Source organism: Entelurus aequoreus, linkage group LG07 (assembly GCF_033978785.1).
Source record: "Entelurus aequoreus isolate RoL-2023_Sb linkage group LG07, RoL_Eaeq_v1.1, whole genome shotgun sequence".
NCBI lineage: Eukaryota > Metazoa > Chordata > Actinopteri > Syngnathiformes > Syngnathidae > Entelurus > Entelurus aequoreus.
The window spans coordinates 78,926,917-78,946,990 of record NC_084737.1 but is presented as its reverse complement, the minus strand read 5'-3'; the positions used below and the strand labels follow the sequence as shown (position 1 = coordinate 78,946,990).

General features: G+C 39.4%; 1 protein-coding gene across 4 annotated transcripts in view; it reads left to right on the top strand.

The window, feature by feature from the left end:
* The window catches only part of mib2 (MIB E3 ubiquitin protein ligase 2), a 127,454-nt gene that overhangs the window by 23,532 nt on the left and 83,848 nt on the right, over positions 1–20,074 (top strand). For 3 of the 4 annotated variants that reach the window (XM_062054554.1, XM_062054553.1, XM_062054552.1), the window contains exon 1: positions 6,783–6,910. The exons of the other annotated variant lie outside the window; for it this stretch is intronic. In XM_062054554.1, coding sequence (XP_061910538.1) covers positions 6,826–6,910 — 85 coding nt within the window. In that variant the 5' untranslated portion in view covers positions 6,783–6,825. Of the gene's footprint in view, positions 1–6,782; positions 6,911–20,074 lie in introns of those variants that run through there. 4 annotated transcript variants of the gene reach the window in all.

Below are 20,074 nucleotides of genomic sequence, written 5' to 3'. Positions count from 1 at the left end.
GCGAGTTTCACTGCAATATGGCACTTTTGGTAGCCATCCACAAGCTTCTGGTTGAATTTCTTCAGCATTGTCCACACGTTTAAGTCAGGACTTTGGGAAGGCCATTCTAAAACCTTCATTCTAGCCTGATTTAGCCATTCCTTTACCACTTTTGACGTGTGTTTGGGGTCATTGTCCTGTTGGAACACCCAACTGGGCCCAAGACCCAACCTCAGGGCTGATGATTTTAGGTTGCCCTGAAGAATTTGGAGGTAATCCTCCTTTTTCATTGTCCTATTTAAAGCACCAGTTCCATTGGCAGCAAAACAGGCCCAGAGCATAATACTACCACCACCATGCTTGACGGTAGGTGGTGTTCCTGGGATTAAAGGCCTCACCTTTTCTCCTCCAAACATATTGCTGGGTGTTGTGGCCAAACAGCCCAATTTTTGTTTCATCTGACCACAGAACTTTCCTCCAGAAGGTCTTATCTTTGTCCTTGTGATCAGCAGCAAACTTTAGACGAGCCTTAAGGTGTCGCTTCTGGAGCAAGGACTTCCTTCTTGCATGGTAGCCTCTCAGTCCATGGCGATGCAAAACACGCTTGACTGTGGACACTGACACCTGTGTTCCAGCAGCTTCCAATTCATTGCTGTCCTGCTTTTTGGTGGTTCTCGGTTGACTCTTGATCATCCTGACCAATTTTCTCTCAGCAGCAGGTGATAGCTTGCGTTTTCTTCCTGATTGTGGCAGTGACAAAACTGTGCCATGCACTTTATACTTACGAAACAATTGTCTGCACAGTTGCTCTAAGCTGCTTTGAAATGGCTACAAGTGACTTTCCTGACTTGTTCAAGTCAATGATTAGATTTTTCAGATCTGTGCTGAGTTCCTTTGACTTTCCCATTGTCGCGTTTGTAACCTAGTCGAAAGTGAGAAGACCTGTCACTATGTTCCCCCGTTTGTCTACTTCGTTTTAAAAAGCCCCCTACATCCTAAAGTCCTAGTTTGTGCTGTGGTTAGTCTAAACCAGTAACACACTTTTGACAAAGGAGTCCTGCAAGGGAAATGCGCAAACATCAGTGTAATAAAATAATAAAATTTTCTGGTGGTGGGAGTAGTAAGAGGGTTTTCTGTCATTGAGCAGATGACAAACATGGTATGTTTATTTTTGCTTGCACTTTCTATGATCGTGCATGAGGCCCTTTGTTTTAAAAAAAAAAAAATCCTCTTCAAGGTCCATTGTTGTGTTATTACAGCTCAGTGTTCAGCTCAGTCAGAATAAAGCTATGTGGTTGTAGTGGAAGGTTTCCTGGTACACTGACTGCTTATGCTAAATGCTTCTGTTACATAACACCCTAACGCTATCTAAAAGCACACGGTGGGATGACACTTAAGTTTAGTGTAAACAAGGACAGTGGCATAATGGCGGTGTCGTGTTTATGGCGGCGCCGCATTGTCTTTTGTAGAAGGCGCTGTCGTTGCATAAACAAATATTTAAGTTAAGTCAACTCCAAATGAATACTGAGTTGTTGCACATTGTTCTATGAACTCCTTTTGAACTTTACAACGTTGGATATTTTGACCTCTTTAATTAGCAAGGTTTTGGAGTTCAATATGGGGAATTGGCAATTGATATTTCCCTTATCAGTGATTGGTAGGATTAGGTTAGGTATTTAGGCATAATAATGGAGTGCACTACTTGATAAAACCAGTGGAGGTGCTGTTGATTCAACTATCTTGCGGTCTAACGAAGGACAAATTATGTCCACTATGGGAAGCTGAGCTCCAGTCATTTCTTAGCTTGTTACTAGGGCTGTGAATCTTTGGGTGTCCCACGATTCGATTCAATATCGATTTTTGGGGTCATGATTCGATTCAAAATCGATTTTTTTTTTTCAAATCAACACGATTCTCGATTCAAAAACGATTTTGTTCCCGATTCAAAACAATTCTCTATTCATTCAATACATAGGATTTCAGCAGGATCTACCCCAGTCTGCTGACATGCAAGCAGAGTAGTATATTTTTGTAAAAAGCTTTTATAATTGTAAAGAACAATGTTTTATCAACTGATTGCAATAATGTACATTTGTTTTAACTATTAAATGAACCAAAAATATGACTTATTTTATCTTTGTGAAAATATTGGACCTCCTCCTTCAAAACCGCTATAAAAGTTCACCTCCAGGCAGCTACAACCCTAAACTAACACCCTACCCGGATTGCTAATAATCAAATGTAAACAATCAAATGCAGATTCTTTTTCTTATGCCTTCTGATCTCTCTCTCTCTCTCTCTCTCTCTCTCTCTCTCTCTCTCTCTCTCTCTCTCTCTCTCTCTCTCTCTCTATGTCCACTACCCCCCCCCCCACCCCCCCCACCCCACCCCCCCTCCACACTCCTGATTGTAAATAATGTAAATAATTCAATGTGATTATCTTGTGTGATGACTGTATTATGATGATAGTATATATGATAGTATATATCTGTATCATGAATCAATTTAAGTGGACCCCGACTTAAACAAGTTGAAAAACTTATTCGGGTGTTACCATTTAGTGGTCAATTGTACGGAATATGTACTTCACTGTGCAACCTACTAATAAAAGTCTCAATCAATCAATCAATCAATCAGTGTGTTGTCAAGCTTATGAGATGCGATGCAAGTGTATCCACTGTGACTTTTTATAAATGTCTAATGATAATGTCAATGAGGGATTTTTAATCACTGCTATGTTGAAATTGTAACTAATATTGATACTGTTGTTGATAATATTCATTTTTGTTTCACTACTTTTGGTTTGTTCTGTGTCGTGTTTGTGTCTCCTCTCAATTGCTCTGTTTATTGCAGTTCTGAGTGTTGCTGGGTCGGGTTTGGTTTTGGAATTGGTATTGCTGTGTATTGTTTTGTTGGATTGATTAATTTCCCATGGACCCCATCAAGTCATAAAAATGGGGTCCCACAGTAAATTTTTGGGGTCCCACTTTTTTGTAAGCGTTTTGAAAACAAATGTTAAACGTATGCATTATCCTGTTATATCTCACATTCTATATTGTGTTTTGGAAAAAGGTTGTCATAAATGTTACTTAATTCTTTAAAATAAATAATAAAAAAAGAAGACAAATTTGTATACATATGTAAATTTATTCAGTTATAAACATTCATTCACTTTCTTCTTCCCTTCATGGGTCTAAACTTTAGCGCTGCTGGTAGTTTTTTCTATGTTTTTATTTAATAAGTTTTACGTGTATTTATTTCAGAATAAAAGTGTAAAAAGTATTTTGCTTCGGTCATGAAATGATGATAATGGTGTGCCAGGGTGGGGGGGGGGGGTGTATATTGTAGCGTCCCGGAAGAGTGAGTGCTGCAAGGGGTTCTGGGTATTTGTGCTGTTGTGTTTATGTTGTGTTACGGTGCGGATGTTCTCCCAAAATGTGTTTGTCATTCTTGTTTGGTGTGGGTTCACAGTGTGGCGCATATTTGTAACAGTGTTAAAGTTGTTTATACGGTCACCCTCAGTGTGACCTGTACGGCTGTTGATCAAGTATGATTTGCATTCACTTGTGTGTGTCAAAATCCGTAAATATAATGTGACTGGGCCGGCACGCAAAGGCAGTGCCTTTTAAGGCACGCTACCAGCATTGTTGTCTTGATGGAAATCGGGAGAATGTTTGCCCCGGGAGATTTTCAGGAGGGGCACTGAAATTCGGGAGTCTCCCGGGAAAATCGGGAGGGTTGGCAAGTATGTCAATCAATCCGCTCCCTCGCTCTCTCTGTCTCTGCCCCTCCCTCACGAATACTGCTGCGTGCGCACACCTTCTTAACCCTGGACGTACATTGAAAATACACGCAACCCTGACTCAAAATGCCGGACATTTGAGGCATTTATGAAACCCCGCCCGGACAGCCCCGCAAAAGAGGACATGTCCGGGGAAAAGAGGACGTATGGTCAGTCTAAATAAAGCTGACCAACCACAGGGCTTAGTGGGGCCTGAATTAATTGAACACTTCTGAAATTTTGCCGCAATTGATAGGATCAGACTTTATTCATCCCGCATTTGGGAAATGATGTGGTTGCAGTGCAGATACAAACAATAAGGTAATATAACACATGAAAACAGGAGGGAAATTCAACGTAAATAATGTTGTTCCAAACTGACGGCTCACATGCTAAATTTGGCCCAGGAGGGACCGTACCGGCTCGCGAGTTCAGTCCCGAACATTTTTGTAGCACTTTGCTGAAAACACCAAGGCACTCCTGTCAAAGCATAGGTCTTTGATCAGCGTGTCTTTAAAAACAGCAAAGCCAGGCTTTTACAGTACATAGCGTATCTTTTTAGGACAGAATAACATAGACTTTATTTATCCCACAATGGGGGGAATTAGTTGTTGTAATGTAGATTCAAAAAGTCCACTAAAATTAGGTAAAAACAAGAGGGAAACATTAACACAAAGGACATAAAATACAGTTGTGGTCAAAGGTTTCCATACACTTGTAAAGAACATAATGTCATGGCTGTCTTGAGTTTCCAATTATTTCTACAACTCTTATTTTTTTGTGATAGAGTGATTGGAGCACATACTTGTTGGTCACAAAAAACATTCATGAAGTTTGGTTCTTTTATGAATTTATTATGGCTGTACTAAAAATGTGACCAAATCTGCTGGGTCAAAAGTATACATACAGCAATGTTAATATTTGCTTACATGTCCCTTGGCAAGTTTCACTGCAATAAGGCGCTTTTGGTGGCCATCCACAAGCTTCTGGTTGAATTTTTGACCACTCCTCTTGACAAAATTGGTGCAGTTCAGCTAAATTTGTTGGTTTTCTGACATGTACTTGTTTCTTCAGCATTGTCCACACGTTTAAGTCAGGACTTTGAGAAGGCCATTCTAAAACCTTAATTCTAGCCTGATGTAGCCATTCCTTTTTACCACTTTTGTTGTGTGTTTGGGGTCATTGTCCTGTTGGAACACCCAACTGCGCACAAGACCCAACCTCCGGGCTGATGATTTTAGGTTGTCCTGAAGAATTTGGAGGTAATCCTCCTTTTCCATTGTCCCATTTACTCTCTGTAAAGCACCAGTTCCATTGGCAGCAAAACAGGCCCAGAGCATAATACAACCACCACCATGCTTGACGGTAGGAATGGTGTTCCTAGGATTAAAGGCCTCACCTTTTCTCCTCCAAACATATTGCTGGGTAATGTGGCCAAACAGCTCAATTTTTTGTTTCATCTGACATCACATAGACAAAGATAAGATCTTCTGGAGGAAAGTTCTGTGGTGTTATTTTTTGTGACCAACAAGTATGTGCTCCAATCACTCTATCACAAAAAAATAAGAGTTGTAGAAATTATTGGAAACTCAAGACAGCCATGACGTTATGTTCTTTGCAAGTGTCTGTAAACTTTTGACCACGACTGTACATTAAAGAGCGTAGATCTGATGCAAATTAGCTGCCACTTCAGCGGCGCCTCTTCTACATATAACTACAAAAGTAAAACAAAACAAAAAAAAGAGTAATACATATTGCGCACATACTATTGCACCATACATTAAACAACAAAATAAAACACGAGGATGATCTGTTGGGTGACATTTAGTTGAAGTGGATTGGCAGTGTTTCCCATAAACTGCCAAGATACCTGTGGTGGTGGGGGCGTGGCTATGAGCGTGGCTATGGGCGTGGTCACATTGACATCATCGAGTAATTTGCATAGTTTACTACAATGATATGATTTTCTCTAAAAAGGCTCAAAAAATGTATACTTATTAATTAATAATAACAGTTTTTGTTTTAAACGTCCATCCATCCATCCATCCATCCATTTTACAATATAATTACAACACTTTATGTACATATTTATATACAGATTTGAACAATAAGTTATTCACTGAAATATATTTATTAATTGTGGTTCTTACAAAAAATATATCTTATAAAATATAAAAGCTAAAATGTCTCTTAAAGCTCTGCCCCTTTAATTAGTGCATACTAAATAATTTAACTTTAGCCTACTACTACAACCATATTACTTACCAGCAACATAAACTTTTACCATCATATTTGTACATGTCGTATTTGCTGATGTTGCTCTATTGTTGTTGTTGTTGTTGTTGTGTTTGCTGTTGATGTTTTTGTCTCTCTGTCTAATCCCCCTCTTTGTCCCCACAATTTCCCCCTCTGTCTTCTTTTTTCTCTCTTTCTATCCCCTCCTGCACCAAATGATAATATAAATACATTTGATAAAGTCAAATACAAATAAGGCAACAAGAGAAGTATCCTACACTTCTCTTTTGTAAAGTAAATCTGAACAGCCGATATGGGCATCTACATCAACTATATGATTTGCCTAAGAAGCTGGACAAGACAAGACAAAAAAAAAGCCGAAAAATCTATTTGTGGCGGGCGTAATTCTTTCGTGGCGGGCCGCCACAAATAAATGAATGTGTGGGAAACACTGATTGGGGTACGCAAGGCACAGCAGCATATGACGACACAGTGTTGACTCAAGAAGAAATGATCAAAGCCTTATCAAGCCTGCTGATTGAGTGGCCTGATCATCCTGCGTTAGATTTCAAAAGCAACACGTTGACAGTCATTGTGTTAGCAGCCCGGCTCTTTAATTTCATTAGCTCACTAAACCCGAAGAGCTTTCCTAGATAAGGGACATCAGGCTCGTGGAGTCTGTCCCAAAACCAGCCAGAGGAAAAGCTGCTGTTGTTCCCCAAAACAACAAAAAAAAACAAGGGCAAAGTTCACAGCAGAGCAAATACAAATGTGCCTGCGAGGGTTGACTCCCCTATTAGTGAGAGGACTGTACAGTACTCAGCAGTTAGATGGTCCTGCCTGCTGTGCTACCTGGAACAAACACTGGAAGCCAGCTGCCAGACATGTTCAAAAGTGGGCTGAAGTTCATGGCGAGTGAGTATGATAATCCATGATAATGTGCTTTCTGCAAACATGCTATGCTCCAGTTGCTCTCAGCGCCTTAGTCGGTTGCCTATTTAAGTCTTTTTCTGCAGCACGTCGCCTGGGAAAATGTTACGATGTCGAAACATGACGATGTAGTTTTGACGTGATAAATGTTGTTCCAAACTGGCGACTCACATTCTAAATCTGGCCCACGAGTGACATTGATGGCTCGGGAGTTCAATCCGAAACATTTTTGTAGCACATTGCTAAAACACCAATGCACTCCAGTCATGTGAAGGGTCTTTGACTAGCGTTCTTGTCTTTAAAAACAGCAGAGACGATTTTTTTGCTGTAAGCACTTACAGATAGCAGCGTGATTTTAAAGTTAAAGTAGGTGAGGAGGTGAGGGGAGCAGTGGGCAGCTGCGGTGCAGCACCCCGGGAATCATTTTTGGTGATTTAACCCCCAATTCCAACCCTTGATGCTGAGTGCCAAGCAGGGAGGCAATGGGTCCCATTTTTATAGTCTTTGGTATGACTGAACTCACAACCTACCGATCTCAGGGCGGACACTCTAACCACTAGGCCACTGAGTAGGCCTTTTCTCATATAGACAATCTCTGATGTGTTTTTGTACTAGATCTTTTGAAAACAGAAAAGCATCCCTGCTATTTAGAGGATCCTTGACTAGCATTTTTGCGGCACATCCCTAAAATCACCAGACAGCGCCCTGTCATACTGAGAATATTTGACTAGTGTGCATTACGTCTTTATAACAGAACTCTGATCTGAAAATCTTTGACTTGTTTAAATGTATGCCTTTCTGATTGTATTTATGACCCCATTAGCCATTTTGGGTATATGAATGTGCTAGGGCTGCAACAACTAATCGATTAAAATCGATTATAAAAATAGTTGGCGATTAATTTAGTCATCGATTTGTTGGATCTGTGCTATGCGCATGCGCAGAGGCAATTTTTTATTTTTTTTTATATAATTTTATTTTATTTATTTTTTTTATTTTTTTTAATAAACCTTTATTTATAAACTGCAACATGTACAAACAGCTGAAAAACAAAAATCAAAATAAGTATGGTGCCAGCATGCTGTTTTTTTCCAATAAAATACTGGAAAGGATAGAAATGTAGTTTGTCTCTTTTATCCGATTATTAATCGATTAATTGAAGTAATAATCGACAGATTAATCGGTTATCAAATTAATCGTTAGGTGCAGGCCTAGAATGTGCAAGTTTGGCAGGGCCTTGCATTGACATTTATATATATATATATATATATATATATATATATATATATATATATATATATGCTGCCAAATCAGTTCATCTATGTGTGAGATCGGCCAATACCCTGACCGATACTGAGCAAATGTATTAACTGTGGATTTCTCAATGTATTTATGGTTAGCGCTATTGACAGTTTAACAATATCAACACAATATTCAAACTACTTCCTTATTCTTTTTTATTACATACAATTGTTTGAGCAAAACAATGTAAATAGTACACAACAACTAAACAAAATTAAAAACTACTACTATCTACTGCTCATTTAAATCCTTTTTGTTTTTTGCCCTCAAAGTCCTGCTATGTCCAGGGAACTATTCCCAGAGCATGTATATATTAACAGAAAAAAATATATATATATATTTAGAGAAAATAAAAAATGGCAATCTATTCACAGTAGTATCAATCATATATACTACTCTTGGGATCGACACCACCAATTTATGGATTGTGACTGACTAACAATGCCATCAGTTTTTGTAATATTATCTCCTCTCCAGACTTTTATTAATCATACTTAATTTCCTGTTAATAACTGCTCTCTTTTAATTGCAACGCCATTCCATCTACACTTCTCAAACTATTTTTTGGTGCTGTAAACGCTTATTTTCTTGGTTTTGTTTAAAACTGGCTTAGCGTTTAGCCGAGCTATAATTATCAGGCCTGCTTCTGACTTTTACACACAGAGAGCTTAGTACATCCTTAGTATTGATACTGATATATAGTATATCCTTAGTATTAATACTGATACTAAGGAATGCAGTTTATTTGCTGCAATGGAGGTGATTATAATTAGCTTAGGGGTGCAGATCCATACTGTGTATTGAGATACTTAATTAACTGCTAGCCGCTTTTTAGCTGGGGGACTAAAACTAAATATACTGTCACCCAGAGGGATCATCGTTTGTGATCGGCGTTATAAGGAATTAACCTGCAATGGTGATCACATACTTTACAAAAATTAGCCAATACTGATTGGTGGTCGATCGATTGTAACATCCCTAATTGTATACCAAATTAGAATTAAAGTGAAGGGAGATGTGCGACCTTTTAAAAAATGTGCCCCCAGAATAAACGATTTAAAAACAGGATGTGACGAGCCAAAAAGAGGCCTAAAATAGAAAATGGATGCTCTTATTTTAGCCCCATTTCAAATGTCTTATTTACTCAGGCCCTGTGTTGATTTTCTCAAAGTCCTCTGGCGAACAGACATTACTGACATAAACCAGTTCCAGCCGCCCTATTTTTTTTTTAGACATTGAGTGAGCCTCATGTGTGCAGATTGTACATTGGACAAAGTACTTGGAGTCAGTGGCATCGATAATGTAAACACAACAACAGCCACTTCTCATTAGACGTGAGTGTGTGCATAAAAGCCAGCTCCACACAGGAGCAAACATGTGATGCTGATTCATTTTTCCATTTTGGGACGACTCACTGATTATTATCAGCGTGCGGAGCCAGCCCTGCTCGCTGGTGGCTTCTGTCGAGAATGACAAGTATGTCATATATCTGCTCATCGTGTGTGTTGCAACATTTGACAAGGATGTGTGTGAGTGTGTGTCATCTTGGCATTGACGCGCTAACACCAGAACCTGTTTAATCACTTGAGAGCAGGTAGGCAGCCGTGTTCGAAGGGTCTGCGTTCATGATTGGCCACGCCCAAGCCGTCCATCATTTGATGTCGCTGAAATAGTTAACTGTTAAATATACTGAAATCGTGGTCTGTTTCTGATGCAATTTATGTTCCTTGTGACGACATCCTGCAGCCACGAACACACTCCTAATAATTATTAATGCTGTACAGAAGAAAACGTACATGCGGCGGAAGAATACATATGGGTTCTTAAGGGTTAGTTGGCAAACAATATGCGTGCCTGTGTGTGTTTTTGTGGTGTGTGTGGTGCAGGGGTCACCAACGTGGTGCCCGCGGGCACCAGGTAGCCCGTAAGGACCAGATGAGTAGCCCGCTGGCCTGTTCTAAAAATAGCTCAAATAGCAGCACTTACCAGTGAGCTGCCTCTATTTTTTAAATTGTATTTATTTACTAGCAAGCTGGTCTCGCTTTGCTCGACATTTCTAATTCTAAGAGAGACAAAACTCAAATAGAATTTGAAAATCCAAGAAAATATTTTAAAGACTTGGTCTTCACTTGTTTAAATAAATTCATTATTTTTTTTACTTTGCTTCTTATAACTTTCAGAAAGACAATTTTAGAGAAAAAATACAACCTTAAAAATGATTTTAGGATTTTTAAACACATATACCTTTTTACCTTTTAAATTCCTTCCTCTTCTTTCCTGACAATTTAAATCAATGTTCAAGTAAATTTATTTTTTTTATTGTAAAGAATAATAAATACAATTTAATTTAATTCTTCATTTTAGCTTCGGTTTTTTCAACGAAGAATATTTGTGAAATATTTCTTCAAACTTATTATGATTAAAATTCAAAAAAATAATTCTGGCAAATCTAGAAAATCTGTAGAATCAAATTTAAATCTTATTTCAAAGTCTTTTGAATTTCTTTTAAAATGTTTGTTCTGGAAAATCTAGAAGAAATAATGATTTGTCTTTGTTAGAAATATAGCTCGGTCCAATTTGTTATATATTCTAACAAAGTGCAGATTGGATTTTAACCTATTTAAAACATGTCATCAAAATTCTAAAATTAATCTTAATCAGGAAAAATGACTAATGATGTTCCATAAATTATTTTTTAAATTTTTTCAAAAAGATTTGAATTAGCTAGTTTTTGTCTCCTTTTTTTTCGGTTGAATTTTGAATTTTAAAGAGTCGAAATTGAAGATAAGCTATGTTTCAAAATTTACTTGTCATTTTTTTTCATGTTTTCTCCTCTTTTAAACCGTTCAATTAAGTGTAAATATAATTAATTATTAATAATAACAGAGTTAAAGGTAAATTGAGCAAATTGGCTATTTCTGGCAATTTATTTAAGTGTGTATCAAACTGGTAGCCCTTCGCATTAATCACTACCCAAGAAGTAGCTCTTGCTTTCAAAAAGGTTGGTGACCCCTGGTGTGGTGGATAAACACCTGTCTTGTTGATGTTTATGTGTATGGAGGAGGTTGCTCTGCAGATGACAGAAGTCGGTCCATCTGTTGTTCTGGGCCGAGAGCAGTAATCCTCCACCTCTTTAACCCTCGGTCCCACACACACACCCTCACACACGCACGCATGCGCACACAGAGGCAGCAACATAGGTCATGGCCGCCTTCCAACCCTCAAAAAGTAGAGTGAATACTAAACATTTGACAGATGACCTCAGGGATGCTTAAAATCATGGTTTGGCAACACCTCAGCATAACAATTACAATCTTTTTTTAATATGACAGTGCAGCCTAAATCCATCTGTTTTGTAGTTTGTATGAATGAACTGAAATAATTATGGATGAAAAGTATTTTTTTTTCCAAGACTGACACAGAATACTTCTATATATTTAGCATTTGTAAACTTAGATTTAAAGGCCTACTGAAATGACATTTTTTTATTTAAACGGGGATAGCAGATCCATTCCATGTGTCATACTTGATCATTTCGCGATATTGCCATATTTTTGCTGAAGGGATTTAGTATAGAACAACGACGATAAAGTTCGCAACTTTTGGTCTCTGATCAAAAAAAGCCTTGCCCCTACCGGAAGTAGCGTGACGTAGTCAGTTGATCGCCTCCTCATATTTTTCTATTGTTTTCAATGCAGCTAGAGAGATTCGGACCGAGAAAGCGACGATTACCCCATTAATTTGAGCAAGGATGAAAGATTTGTGGATGAGGAACTTTAGAGTGACGGACTAGAATGTAGTGCAAGACAAATCTTTTTTCGCTCTGACCATAACTTAGGTACAAGCTGGCTTTCTATTGTGGATCACAGATTTGTATTTTAAACCACCTCGGATACTATATCCTCTTGAAAATGAGAGTCGAGAATGCGAAATGGATATTCACAGTGACTTTTATCTCTACAACAATACATCGACGAAACACTTTAGCTACGGTGCTAACGTGATAGCATCGTGCTTAACTGCATATAGAAACAAAATAAATAAATCCCTGACTGGAAGGATAGACAGAAGATCAACAATACTATTAAACCATGGACATGTAAATACACAGTTAATGCTTTCCAGCCTGGCGAAGGTTAACAATGCTGTTGCTAACGACGCCATTGAAGCTAACTTAACTAGGGAGCTAACGTGATAGCATCGGGCTCAAATGCAGATAAAAACAAAATACATAAGCCCCTGACTGGAAGGATAGACAGAAAATCAACAATACTATTAAACCATGAACATGTAAATACACGGTTAATGCTTAAAGGCGAAGCTTAAAAATGCTGTTGCTAACGACGCCATTGAAGCTAACTTAGTAACGGGACCTCACAGAGCTATGATAAAAACATTAGCGCTCCACCTACGCCAGCCAGCCCTCATCTGCTCATCAACACCCGTGCTCACCTGCGTTCCAGCGATCGACGGAAGGACGAAGGACTTCATCACGATCATCCGTGCGGTCGGTGGCTAGCGTCGGCTAGCGCGTCTGCTATCCGAGTCAAAGTCTTCCTGGTTGTGTTGCTGTAGTCCGCCGCTAATACACCGATCCCACCTACAACTTTCTTCTTTGCAGTCTCCATTGTTCATTAAACAAATTGCAAAAGATTCACCAACACGGATGTCCAGAATACTGTGGAATTATGAGATGAAAACAGAGCTATTTTGTATTGGATACAATGGGGTACCGATACTTCTGTTTCACTGGTTACGTCACGCGCACACGTCATCATCCAAAGACGTTTTCAGCCGGAAGTTTCGCGGGAAATTTAAAATTGCACTTTATAAGTTAACCCGGCCGTATTGGCATGTGTTGCAATGTTAAGATTTCATCATTGATATATAAACTATCAGACTGTGTGGTCGGTAGTAGTGGCTTTCAGTAGGCCTTTAACTGTAGTGTGTGCAAATCTAGGGCAGCACGGTGGAACAGGGGTTAGTGCATGTGCCTCACAATACGAAGGCCCTGAATAGTCCTGAGTTCAATCCCGGGCTCGGGATCTTTCTGTGTGGAGTTTGCATGTCCTCCCCGTGACTGTGTGGGTTCCCTTCGGGTACTCCGGCTTCCTCCCACCTCCAAAGACATGCACCTGGGGATAGGTTGATTGGCAACACTAAATTGGCCCTAGTGTGTGATTGTGAGTGTGAATGTTGTCTGTCTATCTGTGTTGGCCCTGCGATGAGGTGGCGACTTGTCCAGGGTAGGGGTGTAACGGTACACAAAAATTTCGGTGCGGTACGTACCTCTGTTTAGAGGTCACAGTTCGGTTCATTTTCGGTACAGTAAGAAAACAACAAAATATAAATTTTTTGGTTATTTATTTACCAAATTTGCAAAATCTTCCACCAAAAATATTTTTCTTAGTGGAATATTTGATGTGAAGTAATCGGAACCTTGGATAGGTCAATAATTCATAATAACATTGATTTTGATTCAATTTTATGTTTTGAGCAATGACAGTTTGAAAGAAAAAAAAACAGCTTTGTTTTATTAGTCAACATTGCAACTTTTTCTAAATTACATTTCACCTTTAAGCTTTTTTATTTCACTTTTGTTATGTTTTTGTTTATTTTAATAGTATTTTTAGAATGTGCCGTGGGCCTTTAAAACATTAGCTGTGGGCCGCAAATGGCCTCCGGGGCACACTTTTGACACCCCTGCTATAGATAATAAAAAATTAAATCTGATAAATCTATGGATAAAAAGCAGAGCCTGGCGACGCATGCGCGTTTATCATAACTCTCTCGCTCTCTCTGTCTCTGCCCCTCCCTCACCAATGCTGCTGCCCGCACAATTTGTTTTGTTTTTAACCCCTTCTTAACCCTGAACGTACATTGAAAATACACGCAACCCTAACTCAAAATGCCTGACATTTGAGGCCGGACAGCTGCGCAAAAGAGGACATGTCCGGTGAAAAGAGGACCTATGGTCAGTCTATCGTAGCGCTGTCACTGCTAGCATGCCGTGTGTTGTGCCTCGGTGTGCATTGTTTACACAACGTCGTTACGCTACTTATTATGTCCATGTGGAAACTCGTTCGGTACACCTACGAACCGAACCGAAACCCCCGCACCGAAACGGTTCAATACAAATACACGTACCGTTACACCCCTAGTCCAGGGTGTACTCCGCCTTCCGCCCGAATGCAGCTGAGATAGGCTCCAGCACCCCCCGCCACGCCAAAAGGGACAAGCTATAAAAAATGGATGGATGGATGGTGTGCAAATCTGGAGGTAAAAAAGAGTCAAAGAAAGATGGTAATTAAAACATTTTAACTTTCGATTTGTCATTTTCAGGGCTTTCTTTTAAAAAAACGTTTAATTAAATTAATAAATGTATTTGTTTTTCAGGGCTTTCAATTGATCGCAACTGGACTGTATGGTTTGTTTTAGAAGACGTTTCGCCGCTCATCCAAGTAGGCTTCATCAGTTCGTGCTCATAGACTTAGATTGGTCATATCTATTCTAGCGGCTGGTGCCAAAACCCCAAATAGTTATACTCCAAAACCAGGAGGGTGTGCCTGGGCAAGGATGGTTTCGCCCTATCGTGTTCACTACGAAACCATTCTTGCCCAGGCAAGTATTTAGGGTTTTGGCACCAGCCGCTAGACTAGATCTGACCAATCTAAGTCTATCAGCACGAACTGATGAATCCTACCCGGATGAGCGGCAAAACCTCTTCTAAGACAAACCAAACAGTCCAGTTGCAATAGATTGAATGTCCTGAGATGACAATGACCTGAATGAATGAGAACATTATTATACATACATTTGTCCTAATTAGGGATGTTACGAAAAACTATTACTGATAAACCCCCGACAAGTAGGTATTAAAGTTTTCAAATCAAAATTTTTGAAAAACTGTGATTAATAACTGCCCTTTTATAAACTCATGGACTGACTGGCACCAGCTTGCCTAACATGAAAACAAGAGACATTAAAGTCTTTCCCAATTAAGAAAGGACACACTCCCATTCAAACATGTACAAACCCTTTTCTTTCTGAGTAACTAAGCTATTTAATTGTGCACATTGAACCTACAAGCTGTGCTTTCTTATAATAATAACCGTGTGATCGTTCTATACCAGACCGAGGTGTTCAAGGACCGCTGAACAGAGTAGGATGCGACAATGAAAGACAGAAACAAATAATAAATAATAATTATTATAGACTCTATTTGTTACGCACAATCGCCATTTGTTCCCACTGTAAGCTCTGGTGGGCTCAGGGGAAGTTTGGGGTGCTTGATTTGTTCACCCTAACCTACCTACAGCCCAGTAAAAGTAACCTTACCTGCATTGCACACAGCTTCGATTGGCGTCTGATACTACCTCAGTAGTGGGTAAAAAGTGCCAGTTTTGACCTAGTCCCATACAGAACAGCAGCACACTGTAAACAATTGTACTGTAAATTCACAGCAAATTACTGGCTAATAACTACATTACTTTCAAAGTAACATTTACAGTAATTTATTGCGAAATATCTTTACAACAATTTACTGTAGCTGCAGAGCTGTGATTTTACGGTTAATTACAACTTTCAAAACGTAAACAACTAAATGCTGTCACTCCAGATATAATTGTATTATTAATTACAATACAATTACAACTATCAATCAATCAATCAATGTTTATTTATATAGCCCTAAATCACTAGTGTCTCAAAGGGCTGTACAAGCCACAACGGCATCCTCGGTGTCGAGTGGGTCTGACATAATATTGTGAAAGTCCAACACATCAGCGAAAGTCCAGTCCATGGTGGGGCCAGCGGGAACCATCCCGAGTGGAGACGGGTCAGCAGCGTAGAGATGTCCCCATCTGATGGACAGGCTAGCGGTCCACCCCGGAGCAGAGTAGAAAAGAAAAGAAAAGAAACGGCAGATCAACTGGTCTAAAAAGGGAGTCTATTTAAAGGCTAGAGTATACAAATGAGTTTTAAGATGAGACTTAAATGCTTCTATTGAGGTAGCATCTCTAACTTTTACCGGGAGGGCATTCCATAGTATTGGAGCCCGAATAGAAAAGGCTCTATAGCCCGCAGACTTTTTTTGGGCTCTGGGAATCACTAATAAGGCGGAGTTCTTTGAACGCAGATTTCTTGCCGGGACATATGGTACAATACAATCGTCAAGATAGGCAGGAGCTTGACCGTGTAGTATTTTATACGTAAGTAGTAAAACCTTAAAGTCGCATCTTAGGTGCACAGGAAGCCAGTGCAAGTGAGCCAGTATAGGCGTAATATGATCAAACTTTCTTGTTTTTGTCAAAAGTCTAGCAGCCGCATTTTGTACCATCTGTAATCTTTTAATGCTAGACATAGGGAGGCCCGAAAATAATACGTTACAGTAATCGAGACGAGACGTAACGAACGCATGGATAATGATCTCAGCATCGCTTGTGGACAAAATGGAACGAATTTTAGCGATATTACGGAGATGAAAGAAGGCCGTTTTAGTAACACTCTTAATGTGTGACTCAAACGAGAGAGTTGGGTCGAAGATAATACCCAAATTCTTTACCGAGTCGCCTTGTTTAATTGTTTGGTTGTCAAATGTTAAGGTGGTATTATTAAATAGATGTTGGTGTTGAGCAGGACCGATAATCAGCATTTCCGTTTTCTTAGCGTTGAGTTGCAAAAAGTTAGCGGACATCCATTGTTTAATTTCATTAAGACACGCCTCCAGCTGACTACAGTCCGGCGTGTTGGTCAGCTTTAGGGGCATGTAGAGTTGAGTGTCATCAGCATAACAGTGAAAGCTAACACCGTATTTGCGTATAATGTCACCTAGCGGCAGCATGTAAATACTAAAGAGTGCATATATGCTGTAACTTGACAACTGTAATTTATACCACCACCTACTGTGCAACATGGTCTACGGAACCCCTTGAAAGACAAATCCGTTGGAAACTATCATTGGTTGTGATATTACAGAGGACTATGATTACAGTATTTTACTGTGAAATAACAATGACTAAAAAATATTAGTTGTTTTCTTATTATTATTAAAAATTGAAATATTAGTGTTGTATTTTTACAGCCCTTTGTTGAAATGTTACAGTACATTTTGATTACAGTGTAAAAGGGGTTTTAAACATTACAGTAGCAAAAAGGCTGTGTTTCAAAATGAAGAACAGGTCTCTAGCTACAGTACTTAAAAAAAAAAAAAAGATTTAAAAATGTGTCCTTCTAAAAATGATGTTAGGTTACCGCTACTATATTTATCCCTAGAAAAGGACTGACTGCTGAATCTATTTTAGCACAGGGAATTATTTTGGTTTCTTTCATTCTGCCACCTTGAAGACTTATCTAGCCTGTCGTTGGTTTTAAAAGGACAGCACATACGGTAGTTCTCGTGTTTGAACACACACACACACACGCACACACACACACACACAAACAGACACACACACACACACACACACACACAGACGCACAACTTTGAAAGAATATTGGTTGATGACTTTGATGATTCAATGTGGAGTAGTGGAGACTATGTCACACAGGCAGTGACCATCTGTCAGCTTGAGAGTTACAAACTGCAAATTAACATATTTGTTATAATGCCATTTAGGGCATTCAAAAAATGTTTTTATAACAAGATCTAAATGCAACTAAATGGACGTTGGCCCACAACCTGTTGTGTGGGAAGCTTGAATATATATATATCTTTATTTTTATATTTGTCAGTGCCAGTCCTAGCCTGTTTGTCTTTGCATGCCCATGGCAGCTATTCTTTGTCTTGTTCACGTACACACAACTCACAGTTGGTAGCGTGTTCAAAGTGTGTGCGCGTTTGTGTGTATTGTGTGGTTAGTAAAAAAAAAAGTTATTTCTCCAACAAGACAGAATACAAGATAGTGGCTCGAAACTAGGTTATTATTTGTCCTTGTGGGCCTAATTTATGGGCAATATAATAATTTATCTAAATAAATTTAATGAAGAGGTTTGATATTATTGTCAGGATCCACCATAGCAGACATGTCCTGCCTTTATCCATCCACACTCAATGCCTGGAGCTGAACTGAAGCAGCTTGACAGCTCTTCTCTTTGCATGCCAAAATGTTAAATGACTTACTTACTTACTTAGGCCTTAGTATTCCCTGAGGAACATAGGCCGCCGATGAAAGCCTTCCATCCATTCCGGTCTTGTGCCCTTCGGTGGAGTTGTTGCCATGACAGCCCCTCAGCCCTCATCTCCTGTTCTGTGCTTCTTCTCCAGGTTGTTCTTGGTCTCCCTCTGTTTCTTTTTCCCTGTGGGTTCCATGTTAGTGCCTGTTTGGTAATTGGTTAATTGGGTTTTCTGAGTGTGTGGCCTATCCAGCTCCACTTCATTCTCCTGATTTGCAGTTCCACTGGTTCTTGTTTGGTGAGTTCCCACAGGTTGGCATTGGTGATGGTGTCTGGCCAGTAGACTCCTAGGACCCGACGGAGGCAACAGTTTACGAATGTCTGTAGTTTAGTGAGTCTGCTATTGGTGGTTTTCTATGTTTCTGATCCGTACAGCAGGATGGATTTGACATTTGAGTTAAATATTTTCAGTTTGGTTTTGAGAGAAATGTTTTTTGCTCTCCATATATTGTTTAGTATGTTGAATGATGTTCTTGCTTTCCCTATTCTGGATTTGACATCTTCATCTGCCCCTCCATCTACACTGATTATGCTCCCCAAGTATGTAAAACTGACTACCTCCATTGTTATTTGTGTATTGTTCTTGTTATTGATACGCATGACCTTTGTTTTTTGTGAATTGATCTTAAGACCAAGAAATGCAGCAGCTCTTTGTAGTTTTTGTGATTTGTCCTGCATCTGACTCTCACAAATATTATTACGGTGAGTAAATGATGCTAAACTGTAATTTTTCATAGAAAATGGTATATAAGCAGCCTGCTTCCCCCCACCTCTTGTTTTTACCCGGGCCTTGACATGAGCTGGCTTGAGCAAGGGGATCTTGTGTGCGCTACAAGATTTGAATCCATGACGGCGTAGTGTGTTACTGATCGTTTTCTTTGAGACTGTGGTCCAGGCTCTCTTCCGGTCGTTGACCAGGTCCTGCTGTTTAGTTCTGGGCGGATCCCTCACCGTCCTCATGATCATTGACGCTCCACGAGGTGAGATCTTGAATGGAGCCCTAGGCTGAGGGAGATTGACTGTCTTGAACTTCTTCCATTTTCTAACAATTGCGCCAACAGTTGCTGCCTTCTCACCAAGCTGCTTGTTTATTGTTCTGTAGTCCATCCCAGCCCTGTGCAGGTCTACAATTGTATCTCTGATGTCCTTACACAGCTGTCTGGTCTTGGCCTTGGTGGAGAGGTTGGAGTCTGTTTGATTGCTAGTGTGGACAGGTGTTTTTATACAGGTAACGATTTCAAACATGTGCAATTACTACGGGTAATAAGCGTAGAGCAGAAGGATTTCCTAAAGAAACACTAAAAGGTCTGTGAGAGCAGGAATTCTTATTGGTTGGTAGGTGATCAAATACGTGTCATGCAATAAAATGTTTTAATGATTAATGACTTAAAAAAAACAAATGATGTAATTTTTTCTGGATTTTTGTTTTTTCTGTCACTCACCATTGAAGAGTATCTATGATGTAATTACAGACTTCTAAATTCTGTGGGGAAAACTTGCAAAATCAGCAGTGTATCATTTTCCTCATTGTATGGGAGCTACAGTGCTAACATTACACTCATATTTTAACAGCAACACCAGGCTAGGTTAGTCTTTGCACTGACTAAAACTCAATGATAAAACTTACAGCACCCACATCTGCTGCTGACTGACTGATAGCTGGCAGAACTCACT